The sequence below is a fragment of the Poecilia reticulata genome, linkage group LG9, assembly GCF_000633615.1.
Source record: "Poecilia reticulata strain Guanapo linkage group LG9, Guppy_female_1.0+MT, whole genome shotgun sequence".
Classification (NCBI taxonomy): Eukaryota; Metazoa; Chordata; class Actinopteri; order Cyprinodontiformes; family Poeciliidae; genus Poecilia; species Poecilia reticulata.
Genome location: NC_024339.1, coordinates 33647665 through 33660955, shown reverse-complemented (window position 1 = coordinate 33660955; position 13291 = coordinate 33647665). Strand labels below are relative to the sequence as shown.

Below are 13291 nucleotides of genomic sequence, written 5' to 3'. Positions count from 1 at the left end.
CTGGTGTTAAACTTTAACACTGGCTGGTGTTAAACTTTAACACCAGCCGGTGTTAAACCAGCTGGTGTTAAACTTTAACACCAGCCGGTGTTAAAGTTTAGGTCGTCCTGAACATCAGCTGGTTTGAACTGATCCCTGTTACGTCCCAAAGCCAATAACTCCATGTTGTTCTTAAAAAAAGACAAACTTTTTAATTTCCCCTTCAATATTGTTAATAATCAAAATCCCAAAGTTTTAATACAACTCTCCTAATTTGGACACTTGAGTTTTATATACGGTACAATACTTTCAAAACTCTCATTCATTTTTTAAAAATAATAATAATCTTTGGCCATCATCAAAAATCTGTGTCTTACTGTTTGACTTTTAATAACTATTTTTAATGAAAGTATATATTAAATATATTGTTTTCACAGCTGCATTTCCTTTATAAATGTGTGAAAATCTTTGGTAATTTTCTGCTAATGTTGAAAAAACTATCTTGTAATTGCTTAAATAAGAAACAATTAAAATTGCAGGTGAATAAGTTTGTTTGTGTGACGAGTCATTAAACAAAATAAATCACGGCGCCATATTCCTCCAACTACTTCCTGTCTTCTTCTTCTTCTTCTTCCTAGTTTGCACCAGTAGTAACATCTGGTTGTTGGTCATGTGACTGGTGATGCAAAAAGGTGTTTCTATTGCAGTTTTGCAAAATAAACCAAAACAAACCACTTCATACTGGCGTCAAGACTTTTTTGTCAAAAAACAAGGTTTTTCAAAATTGCCGTTTTTTTATGTTAATTTATTTTCAAAATGTCTTTGTGTAATTATATGGTAACACAGCTGAACAAAAGTTGAACATACTATCATTTATGTGCTTCCATATAGTTTGTGTTTTGTGGCACTCCTGTGGTTCCATACTTAGAACCAGCTAGAAGTGAGGAGTCATTTTTTACAGTGCGTTTGCTCAGACAGTCGGCCAGCAGCCGTGCGGCGCTGTCACACTTCATCAAAGCTCCATCACCAATGATAATGTGACCCGGCCGACTCAGCACCGCCGCTTCCCGCTGCCCAGAATATTGGCAAGTGTCAGATAGCCGATAGATTTATGTATGCAAATGAGGCGGATCGATGGCGTCTGCCACGGCCGGAGATCTACAACCACGCCGCATCGCCTGGAATATTTCCTGTCAAGTAAAACCCGGCGGAGAGAGAGTGGAGGAAAAAACCTGATATGAAAGGAAAAATGATTTGAGGAAGAAGAAGAGGAAAAGTGGAGATTTGATGAAGAAGGTTCGCTGTCAAGGCGACGGCAGCCGGCCAATCATCAGAGGGAATAAATCAGAGCTGGGCTGTCATTGGAGGAGCAGGCGAGTTTTACACGCTTTCCTGTCAGATTACGGCCGATTCATGTGGATTAAATCTGGTTTTACAGGAAGCAGAACCAAAGGAAGCAAATCTACAGAAAATACGATTCACTGAAGCTTCAATTTACTCTATTCACGAGTTTTAGACAACATTAATATGAGCATATTTAATGTTTATTTTAAGTATGTCTGTAAATGAAGTGTGATTTTAATTGTGTTCATTTTTAAGTTTGTTTTAGCAACTGCCAAAAAAAGTAAAATTACTTTAAATAATGTGGGAAAATGTACATCGTATGATGTCGCCTAGATGTGTAACAACAAAAACAAATAAATTTGAATTTATTTTAAAATGCCAGTCACTTTTAGTTGGTTTTATTTCTATTTTAAAGAGACCATTACCATCTACAATAACTGAAGAATTTGATTTAATGAGAATAATGTAGCATTTTTGAATTAAATCTATAGAAATGTATTTTTGTTTACAAAACTCCTTCATATCACACACTCATCCCTTAAAGGAACTTTTTTCATAGCAACAACATGAAAAAAATGCTTCTTATGAATTTTGAGGACAGAATTGATCATTAAAAACAATAAATAATTGGCCTATTTTGTAATTAAACTCTCCCCAACAAATAAATATAGCTAAAATATATGTATATTAGCTATAAAAATAATTACTTATATTATTTTACCCATCTTTACTCAGATAAATATATTGAAAAATCTAACGACGGGTGAGGCGGGGTGATGGGTGAGGATGGGGTGAGGGTGGGGTGAGGATGGGGTGATGGGTGAGGTGAGGATGGGGTGATGGGTGAGGTGAGGACGTGGTGAGGCGGGGGTGAGGTGGGGTGATGGGTGAGGGTGGGGTGAGGACGTGGTGAGGCGGGGGTGTCGGCCGCTTGTCGCCGTGGCAGCAGCCGCCGCCGTGTCACCGCCTCCCCCGTGGGAACCGGCCGTCAAACGGAAAGGTTGTCTCACATCTGCATAATCATTAAAACGGCGACAGAAAGTCATTCTGGGAAACAATCAATGTTGTTTTAAAGAGCCTTAAAAAAACAGAAAGGCTGGAGGTGTCTTAAAGAAGATTTAGTGTCTCGTCCCGACGAACGGCAGCGCTGGCAGTTTTACCGGAGACACAGAACCTCCCAGGGTTTAGCAGGCAAACAAACACTGCGGATCAGATTTTATTCAACCAGCGGGAAACACCGACTCTGGATCAGTTTACCTGCTAAACACTTTTCAGTCATTATGGAAAATACATCATCATCTTCATAACATCCTTTATTCTGGACTGCAGCTGATCTAATGTTTGGAAGTAAAGTCTGTCTGGTAAAAGCTACAGACTAGTTCAGTACTACAGTAAATATCTCTGATATTTATCTTAGTATTACACGGAGCTGGGCAGATTACCGGAATATTGTGATGAAGTAATAGTGGTAGTGTACTTATATTGTTAGTAATTTAAATGGGAACGAGGCGAAAGCTCGTTCTAAACTTGTGGCTTGTTTATTGTTGTCATAGCAACTCCGTAGCAACTGCCTACCAAGATGGCTGCTGCCGTCTTGAATAACAAATGCAATCAAGACAGTAGTTGCCAGTTCTCTACTAAACCGGGATACATATCTGACAGTTTCCCAGGCATCAGAACTGCCAAGTCGCATTTCATTCATTTTTCATGAGACGTTCGTCTGAATTCTGAATGTTTTGGGGTTTTTTTCTTCCTTCATCCTATTGGCTTGTGACGACACCGTCAGCTCTGATCGCTGAATAAGTTTACGCCTGATCCACAGTCCGTCGTTATTGCTGCTGTGAACAGAGACATGAACTGTTCACCCAGAACTGATGCCGTGGCCTGGCGCAGCCGGACGGACCCGTTTAGGATGAACCTGTATAACTGCCTGCAGCTCCAGTTTATTCACGGGTTTTATCGTGTTTTTCCTTCATTGCTTTGGCCGCTACAAGCTGAGAACCAAAACTTCAACAGCACACTTCAAACAAGAGAAAATAATACTCGAATTATTAAATAAACCTACATAAAACACTGTTTAAAAAATCTCATTGGTACATAATAATAATGTGTGGAAGAAAACAGATTTCAGCTGAGCAGTAGATCCACACAGTCCCTGCAAACGCTGTAATTCATATAGTAATATTAAAGTTTTTGTAATGTAAACGCAGATAAATGTCTCAGAACCTGAATGCCTGTTTAGTTTTTATTAATTTGGGCCAGAAACTTTCAGCACTAAAGTGAAAAAAGTTTAAACTAAATCAGAACTAAATTGGGACATGAGAGCCTATTAAATAAAAACGGCAGATAACGGTGACACGGGGAAGAAGAGCAACGTGGAAAAAAGAGGAAAAGAACAAGAAATAATAAAAGAAGTGATGAGGAAGCAAAGGGGAGGAGAGGAGGTAAGGAGAGTGTCCTCCTCCATCAGCAGATAAGCGGCAGAAACAGATGAATCCTATTGGCCGGAGAGCCTCATCCAGCCTCTTATCTCCTCGCCTTCATGAACTCAGGACACATTTCATAGAAATTTGCGAAATCAGGAAAGCCGTGTATCGTGTCATCTATCACCGGCCGACGCCGGCCCATACATCCTCACAGCTTCACAATAAAAGCCACAATTGACATATTTTTTTTGCTTCCCAACAATTATGCTGCAGCCGCTTTCAAGGTCGAACAAAACTTTGAGGAGTTTAAGTTTCAGGTCCAGAATGAACACATTTACAGATGAGCAGCCAGACAGTCGGGACGAGGAGCCGGTTATGGAAAAACTTATGACGGAATTAAAATAAAGACAAAAGAATTTATCTTACTGTTTGAATTCCTTCAAAACACAAAACAATCAAACGGAAACTTCATGAAATAAAACATCATTAATCATCGACTCTTTGTTCCCTCTGAACGAGGTTGTTGTCACATTATCAAAAATAAAAGAGTATTATAAGATATCATATCTTCTACCTGCTCCTTTTCGAACAGAAAATATAACATTTGCACGTCACATGGGCAGAATAATTTGTTCTACATTTTTATTTCTTACGTTTGTTTCATGCTATTTTATTTTGTTTTCTTTTTTCTTGATTGTCTTTTCTGTTTGTTTGTTTGAAATAAATAAATAAAAACAGTATCATACACACAGGATCGCTTTCAGAAACGTTTTCATCCACATGAACCTGCACAACAACTACGACCCTGAGCGTTGTTTTAAACATGCCAGACCCGCAGGGGGCAGCGTAGCGCAAAGCTAAAACCTGTCAGCAAATCAGATTGCTTCAAAACAACTTCCTGTTAAGAATTAAATCTGGAGGATCATTTGTGCTCTGCTCATCCCCACACCTGGCCACGCCCCTCTGAGTCTCATGGCCACGCCCCTCTGATTCTAATGGTCACGCCCCTCAGTCTCATGGCCACGCCCCACTGATTCTAATGGTCAAGCCCCTCAGTCTCATGGCCACGCCCCACTGAGTTTCATGGTCACGCCCCTCTGAGTCTCATGACCACGCCCATCAGAGTCTCATGGCCACGCCCCTCCGAGTCTCATGGCCACGCCCATCAGAGTCTCATGGCCACGCCCCTCTGAGTCTCATGGTCACGCCCCTCTGAGTCTCATGGCCACGCCCCTCTGAGTCTCATGGTCACGCCCCTCTGAGTCTCATGGCCACGCCCCTCTGAGTCTCATGGCCACGCCCCTCAGACTGCTGGCCAGTCAGATTCGTCTGGGGGCGGGGCTAAGCTTTCATGCAGGTTACACTTTAATAATTTATTCATTTAAAAGATTTTTGAGTTTTCTCATTTTTCTGATTTAAAATTTTTAATCCGAAACATTTTTTTACAGTTTACACCTTAAAAAAAATGCTTTTGAATTTACATTTCTATGCAAATGTTCATTATAAACAATTAAAGACATGAAACTTTGGTTTGTGCATTTTAACCTGGATAATCTCTTTACTCTGTATTTGTTCTGTCCAGAGATGAACTGAGAGCTTCCAGGCCAACATCAGTTTATTCTCCGTTTCCTCTGTGGTATTAAGCAGAACCTGGTCTGCAGCTCGCAGGCAGTGAAGTTTGAATCGGGTCCTGAATGTGTGCCCTCGTGGTGTGCATGACAAACTGGTCCAATTCCAGGCGTGTCGCGACGCCCGGCTGATATTTGTCTTGCTGGTGTTGAAGATGTTTTGCCGGTTCCCTCCTCTTGTGTTTTTTTTAGTTTCCCTGCAGATTTAAATCGGCTGGAGGGCCCGCGGTCCGTTCCTCCTCTGACAGCGCAGAAATAATTACAGTTACAGACCGGCTCGCTGTTATATTAGCCCTCTTATCAGGCTGCAGAGGGGAGTAGTTGATCAAGCGAGGTCACTGTATCCTGACCACAGCACAACAGCTACACGGTTATTTGGAGATATGATAAATAAAAGCTGCAACAACACTCTTATCAGCCTCTGAGTGCTTTTTGTTTCATTCTCTCTGCTCTGTGGCCGCGTCTCCGGAGAAAAGAGGGGAAAGTTAACAAAAACCTGCAACCATCTGGTGATTAACTCCGGAGCTAAAATAACAGATGATTTCGCTGCATGATTTTAAAGCTTCAAGCTGAGAAAGTGTGCTTTCAGCATGCATGCGGGGCTATTTATTTATTCCCCGACCCTGTCAGATAGCGTGTGAGGTTGTGTAAATGCAGCCACATTATTCTAACAACGGGGTCGCAGACAGCAGAGAGCAGAGATAATAGATGCACCTACATTATCCTGAGGTGGCGGGGAAATTGAGAGGTGAGGAGGGTGAGCAGAAAAGATGTGCCTACATTATTAGAAAGCCAGATTGATAGTGACGGAGGTCGAGGCTGAGGGGGTAAAAATAAATACATCTACATTATTCTGGAGTCATGCGAGTACGGGAGGTTAGGCCGAGCGAGAAAAACAGATGCAGAGGCATTATTCTTTAGTCAAAGTGAAATTTTTAGAGGTGGAGGTGAAGCTGGAAAACTGTGTGAACCATTACTCTTCGGTTAAAGTGATAGTGGGAGGTTAAGGATGCAGCTTTACCTGCTTTATTCAGAGCCTGGAAGGCCACAGTCAGCGGCTGCTGGTGAATCCCTACAGGAGAGAAAACAGTTATTATGACACAAATCACTTCATTAGTACTTCAGTTTACTGAACACATTCATAACAAATGCTGTCACACGCTGCTAAAACAACCTGCATACAAAAATTAGGACCAAGTATTTAACTTTCTACTACTTAATTACATATATATAAATATATATATAACAATGCACACTTTCCAAAATCATAATGCAATGTGAAAAACATGTAGAAAATGCTAGAAAGGGTGATTAATATACATTATTTGATAAATTAAAATAGTTTAACAAGAGCCGGAAAGCAAACAATTTCAACTGGTCACAATAAGTAAATAACTGATTTACAAATAAAACTATTTTGAATATTTTTTTTTTGTTGATGTCAAGGCAAAATGTTCATGTTTAGTCTTCAGTCTGTATGTTGAAATTCACACCGACATGCAGCGTTAACAGTAAATGTTGCTCAGGAGGGTTTGACATGAATTGTGTTGTGCAGAAACCTTCAGCATGAATATGACAGATAGTCAATGTAGCGACAGCCGCAATGCAAACTACCACAGCGCCAACTTTCTGACAGCAGTTTGAGCTCAGATATGCAGAGCTGATGGTTTACCGCCTCGGGAGCCGCTTCACGTTTTCAGTGTCAGGACGGCAAAAACTGAAAGAGGAGAGCCACAGCACACAGGTGACAGACAGACAGACAAAAACACAAACTACAGTCAAACATTTACAAACTGACGTCTCACTGCCACACATTTAGGTCAAAACACCTGCTGTAGTTCAAATTTCAGTTTAATTAACTCCTCACAACTCCAACTGTATATTCATATAATATTTAACAGGTAAGATTATTAAAAAGTTTATTTCAGTTACTCAAATAAGTGAGGTTTTTGTTGTATTTAAATTTAGCATTGCGTTAGAAAAACACAGACAACATATCAGACAGTCAAAATAAAACATATAAAGCTGCTGTAAAGGACTTAAAATGAGGTTCTGCTGATCTAATGACCTGATCATTTAACTTGATTAATTTAACCTGATCAGTTTGACCACCTGTAACGAGGAAGACTTCAATACGGGGTCCATTTTAAAAGCACTTTATTAAAAACACTTTATTTTGCACTGGTTGCACTTTAAGCACAGATTTGTACATCAATAGCCATTTGGAATCAAGAAATTTTAACTATTGATATTTAACTAGCATGTAGCCATTTGTGCCGCAGGTTAACCAACTTAGTTTAAATCAAACGGAATTAGTGTCGTTTGTGCCGTTATCATTTTTAAGATATTAATAAATGTTTCCAGAGGTTATTAATGGTCAACCAGACAAATTTTGTGTTAATTAAACGGTACTACAAATATTCTCGTTGGACAAAATATCAAACTCAATTTATATATTTTTTGTTTGCTTTAAACTTTTTTATCTTAAATATTATCACGGCACAAACAAATTTTTTGCTGCACAAACGTTTGACACCAATTTCGTTTAATTGGAAGAAAATTCAAATACTAAAATCCAAACGCTCACCTGTCTTTTCCGTTTCCGCTCCAGGGTGTTCGGGAAAATGTTTCCCCAGGGATACAGAGAATATTTATTGGTTCCGGGAGAGGAAAGGTCCCGGGATAAAATTGTGGGGAATTTTCATAACTGCGCTTTGGTATAAGGTTAAAATATAAAATATTTATAAACGTGATAATGTCTATAGATTTGTATTTATTTAAAATGTATATAGATGGAAGTTGGAAAACTTATACTAACTAATGACATAGGGTTGACAAAATAAATCTATCAGCAGCTAAATCTGACATTATCTACAAAGGAGTGTTTTATTAAAACATTAAAGGTAAAACAAATACTCAGAACACGGTAAAATAAAGGATGAGATACATTCTTTATTGTAATTAAAGTCTTCAATCATCAGCTCAGCTGCACTGCAGGAATGTCACATCAAAAGATTTCCAAACAAATCAAGAATTTCATCGTCTTTGAAAATACAAAAGAAAATCAGCAAAAACCTTCCCAACCATTGCACTTCAATGGTTGGCAGGAATGAAAAAGATTTTTAAAAAATCATACAAACCAATAAATGTTGAGATTTCAGATGAGCAGAGCTGGAAATATGCAAAAGATTAAATTATTCAAAATCAAAACTACTTCCAGTTCTTCTTTCGGCTTCAAACCATTTAGAGATGAAAACACTTTCAGGTCAAACAGATTCTGGACGTTTTCTGCAACATGATTTAAAATAAATCACAAAAAAAATCAAAACAAACTGCAGGATTTGCTACAAAACACATAAAACTGCAGCTTCACAAAGATTCACAGACAAATAAAAGAAAGTCAATGTCTTCAGCTTGATTCAGGGACGGATAAAGCTGATAAGTTCCCACTTTCAGGAAACTAACAGCTCACAGCATCACCTTCACTTTTCCCGGTTTATTCATGTCAAGAACGTAAACTGGTTCTGTTCATTCTGCAAATAAATTTAAAGATTATACAGAAAAACAACATTGATTGAACAGAAATAGCTGCTTTTAATCCCATCCAACCCGTTTCTGTTCTTATATTTCTGTCTGAACAAATCTTTAAAAATAAAAGATGCTTGTTTATAACCCAGGGTGCCATTTTGGACTCTTAAAAAGCCAAATTTAGTAAATTTATCAGATCTTTCAGTTATTTATAATCCAAATTGAGCCTTTTTTCTTAGATCTGCAGCGAACAGAACCAGAGGGAGGGACTCTTCCAGGTCTGGGCTCAAACAAAAACGTTGCCTTCACTTTCGATCATACAGCAACAGAAACAAGGCTCTTAATATGAAACAGGAAGTAATAGCAAAGAGGAATAACTTCATGATGAGATCAGCGATTGAAGATGACGAAGGATTGTTTTTGGAAAAATGTTTAAAGAGCTTCATGTTCAATGCAGTGAATAAAGGTGGAATAAGGTTCTGGTTCTAAATGATATTCAGGATCTTTCTGAGTAACTTTTCTCACTAAAACAACAGAAAAAGTAAAAAATGACAAACAACCAATCAGAGAGCACTTCAACTCAGTTGCTAGGCAGGGAATGTTGCATTGAAGTTCAAGGACTGTGCAGCTCTCTGGAAAATCCTGAATCAAACTTCTCATCTCAACGAGGCTCATGGGTAACGGAGTATTTTGCCTTACGTACGGAAGATCCTTGTTGCCAGAAAAGCAGAAAAATTAGATTAATTTTGAGCGTATTTTAAACTGAAATACTGAATATTTAACTTTCTAATGTTTGAAGTTCCAGTGTGAATCATACAGCGCCATCTAGTGGCACAAACACTGAACAACGTTTAACTGTTGGACTGCTGTCAAACCTCCTTTTCAACATATTAGCATCTTAAGACATGTTTAGTGTTTGGACATCAGTTTGACAATTATTAATAATCTGAAACCAGGAAGCTCAACTGAACATTTAACAAACCACTTCAAGCTAAATACAATTTATTTTCTTTATTTTTTAATTAGTTTATTCATGTATTCAACTGTAATTTTTGGTCTTACTGTTTGGCCAGATTTTTTAATTGACAAGGCCAAAAAAACAACTGAAAGTTAAAAACTATATGAAAGTTTTGCTGTTATATTTTTTGTGTTTCTGGAAAATAAGCAAAAGATTTTGGCTTTTTTGCTGCAAAAGCAACACATCAGTTTATGTTCTGCTTTCATTTCAACTTTCAACCTTTTTCTACATCTTTAGGCAACAACGGGCTTCCATAAATCCAAAAACTAATTTCTTTACCCAACACTTTTCTTGTAAATGGCCCTTTAATACAGATGTCCCTATACAGCGCCCCCTTGTGTCAGATGCTTAATAAATCAATGAAAAGCTTTGGATGTTTGAGATTAAAGCCGTCTTCTGTGTTGTAAACTCGTGCTGCATTCACTGTCTGACAGAAATTACTGTTTATTTCAGTTTTTACATGAATTTGGTTGTTTCCTGAATCAAAGACGTGAAATCAATCAGTTCAATTCAAAAACAAAAACCACAAACTGTGAACTTTGCTTTTTTTAATTGCAAAAAGACACTGATTATCTGTCTCGCTCCTCATCTTTGCTTCCAGGTCAAACAGGAGGAGGGAGAGGTGCATGATGGGTAGTGTAGTCTGTCCCTCTGCCGTGGTGACGGGGCTCTATGAGATGGCCTTGGCTTCAGGGAGGAAGGCTTCCCAGTATTTAATGAGCTGCGGGTCAGAAAACAGACGATTGTTTTGCTTTTAGATTCTCATTAAAAGTTGCAGCAACAATTTTAAAAATTTGACACAAAAGAAAAATGTACAACTTCAAATTAAATTCCTGTTTTGTTTCAATTTTTGTTTTTTAATAAAAAATGAGTGATGTCAAAACTTTGATGAATAATAATAAACATGTTCCATAAAATATATTAAACAAAAACAAGTCTTTTTTTCGTGTAACTCAGGTTTAAAATAAAATGTTTTACCTGCTGCTGTGTTTGAACCAGCGACTCCAGGTATTTAACGATGATCATTTTAAAGTCCTTAACTCTCTCCTTCTGCAGGAGAAACATGGATGGATTGAAACTAACAGAGCAGAAAGCGCTGGATTTAAAAACGAAGCCGAGTCCGACTCGTACCTCGAACCTGCTGACTTCTTTGCGGATGGTTTTGGAGATTTGCTCGAAGTCTCTCTCGCCCTGCTGGACTTTCCCCTCCAGCTGAAACACAGAAAATATTCAGTTTATTTGTCTTTAATACACGCTGCCTGGTATACATGTGTCATTTAATCTTTTATTGCACCAGCATTATGGGGTCACACTAAGAAACTTTCTTAAATGTTGAAAATAAATTCGTAAAATTATGAGAAAAGTCATTTTAATTGGAACAAAGTTTAGACATTTATAAAGTGATCAGCTCACCGAATCCATGTGGTTCTTTTTTTAAACACTCAGTCGTTTGCACAATCATTACAAATTACAGCAACTGATAATAATTTGGCGTTAAAAAAATAAGCATTTTCTTATTTGTAACATATAAATAATGTATAATTTCACAAGATACCCAACATTCCTTTAATTTGAATTAGATTGCATTCAGGGGTTCTCATAAAACTACAACTTTTATGAATTTATTCTCATTAAAACAACTTTATTCTCGTATTATTGCGAGTTTGCTCTGCAGCTTTCTTTTGATAACGACTATTCTCATGATTAGAAAGTTTCTACTCACAGTGAGAAATTTAGAAAAAACATAATTTTAGTATTTTATTACAGGTGAAAAATATTCCACATTAGGAAATTACTTTTTAATAACTCATCACTTATGTCTAAACATATTTACTGCTCTTAACGTCTTGACATGACCTCACTGTAGATAAATCTGGACTTTAAAGTTTCTGTGAAATTCAGTTTTAATTTCAGCTTCATTAATAGAAACATTTAAAAACTTCTTGATGCTGATTGAGTCACTTTTTGGACTGAATAAAATCGTTTAGGTTCTGCTCTTGGGGGCGTGTACCAACATTTCGTCCAATGACAAAGTGAGAATGGTGGGCGGGGCTTGATCAGGCTACTGAACTCAACCAATCAGAGCAGACTAGGATTTAAACCAGAAACCTACTTTAACAGGATGTATTTTCCTCATTAAATCACCGTTTCAGAGGAACTTCAAGGTTTTAAAAGTCAAATTTAAGGTCAGAAAGATTTTTCATCTCTACTCAGACCAATTTATGTGGCGGAGGATGAAAGTGAAAACACAACTATTAGCAAAAGCAAAAATATGTTGGACTAAATGTGCGAGAGGTGAACTAAATGAGGCAAATGAAGGCGTGAAGCAGGCAGCAGACAGGCAGCACACAGACAGACAGAAACAGGCGGGGGCGGGTCCTACCTCCTCAATCTCCTGGTGGTGGGAAGGCATGGCAAGGAAAACGCAACAAAATTTAAGAGGCTGGAGAAAATAAACTCAGAGCTTCCAGAACCAAAGAGGAAGATCCAGAAAGATGAGCAAACAGCGAGGAAGAACAAAACCACTGAGGGAAAATTTGCAAACTTACAGAAAAAAATGCTGATAAATTTCAGTCCTTTAGTGGATTTCATGAAAAATGATCAACTGAAACTTTAGGAGAAGTTCAGAAAATGTCTGGAGCAGAAGTAGTTAATATTCTGAAAATACTCCTTAGTTTTTGGTTCTAAGAATCTAAAACTTTTATTTTGTGAGTTTAAATAGGATTAAAACTGAGAGCAGACATTTACAACGAGTTACGGCCACTGAAGATGGAAAAACAAGAACATTTCTGCCAGAAAGTCTCAGAAATTTTCTAGAAAAACAGGAAATTTCTGAGTTTGAGATTTTAAATACGGCAGTGATTGAGTTTATTGTTTAAATGTATTTATTGGCCAGTTTTATACACGTCAGAGACTTCAAACTGATTATTGAGCAGCAGTTTCCAGCTGACTGCAGTTTGTGTTTGGTGCCCACAGGGGGCAGTGTGGGTTAATGCCCTGATTTACAGCGGAGGAGCCTTCATCACAGAGAAGCTTGATGATGATGATGATGATGATTATTAGACACAACTGGACTCAAAAAGAAATTATTTTTTTCTAATTCAACCAAGAAATGAAAATTATTTTGACAGGATTATTGTTACTTTTGTACATTTTTGTGAGTAAATGATTAAAACTGACATTTTTTTAGACAAAATCTTTTTATTAAAGTTTTTAACTTAGAGATTGCATCGCAGCAGAAACTGTTCATTAACATTAGAGTTAATTTGCTGATTATCCCTGGTGTAACGCTGAACCTGCAGGGTTTTGGTTTTGCTTCGTTGTGTTTCGTCCAGGTTCTGCTCCCAGGTTTCCCTGTAGGTCCGGTT

General features: G+C 37.9%; 1 protein-coding gene and 1 long non-coding RNA gene across 4 annotated transcripts in view; both read right to left on the bottom strand.

Annotated features, from left to right (window-relative positions):
- The window catches only part of LOC103470820 (uncharacterized), a 16364-nt gene extending 8362 nt beyond the window's left edge, over positions 1 to 8002 (bottom strand). Inside the window, exons 1-4 of one of the 2 annotated variants that reach the window (XR_534532.1) lie at positions 7965 to 8002; positions 6937 to 7094; positions 6399 to 6449; positions 5231 to 5618 (exon numbers count right to left, since the gene is read on the bottom strand). This is a non-coding gene — a long non-coding RNA (uncharacterized LOC103470820). Of the gene's footprint in view, positions 1 to 5230; positions 5619 to 6398; positions 6450 to 6936; positions 7095 to 7964 lie in introns of those variants that run through there. The other variant, XR_534533.1, reaches the window with a different exon arrangement.
- Positions 8003 to 8309: 307 nt separating this feature from the next.
- Positions 8310 to 13291, bottom strand: part of snx2 (sorting nexin 2) — a 26578-nt gene continuing 21596 nt past the window's right edge. Inside the window, exons 13-16 of one of the 2 annotated variants that reach the window (XM_008419494.1) lie at positions 12307 to 12318; positions 11055 to 11135; positions 10902 to 10973; positions 8310 to 10644 (exon numbers count right to left, since the gene is read on the bottom strand). In XM_008419494.1, the coding sequence (XP_008417716.1) occupies positions 10594 to 10644; positions 10902 to 10973; positions 11055 to 11135; positions 12307 to 12318 (216 nt within the window). In that variant the 3' untranslated portion in view covers positions 8310 to 10593. The remainder of the gene's footprint in view (positions 10645 to 10901; positions 10974 to 11054; positions 11136 to 12306; positions 12319 to 13291) is intronic. The other variant, XM_008419495.2, reaches the window with a different exon arrangement.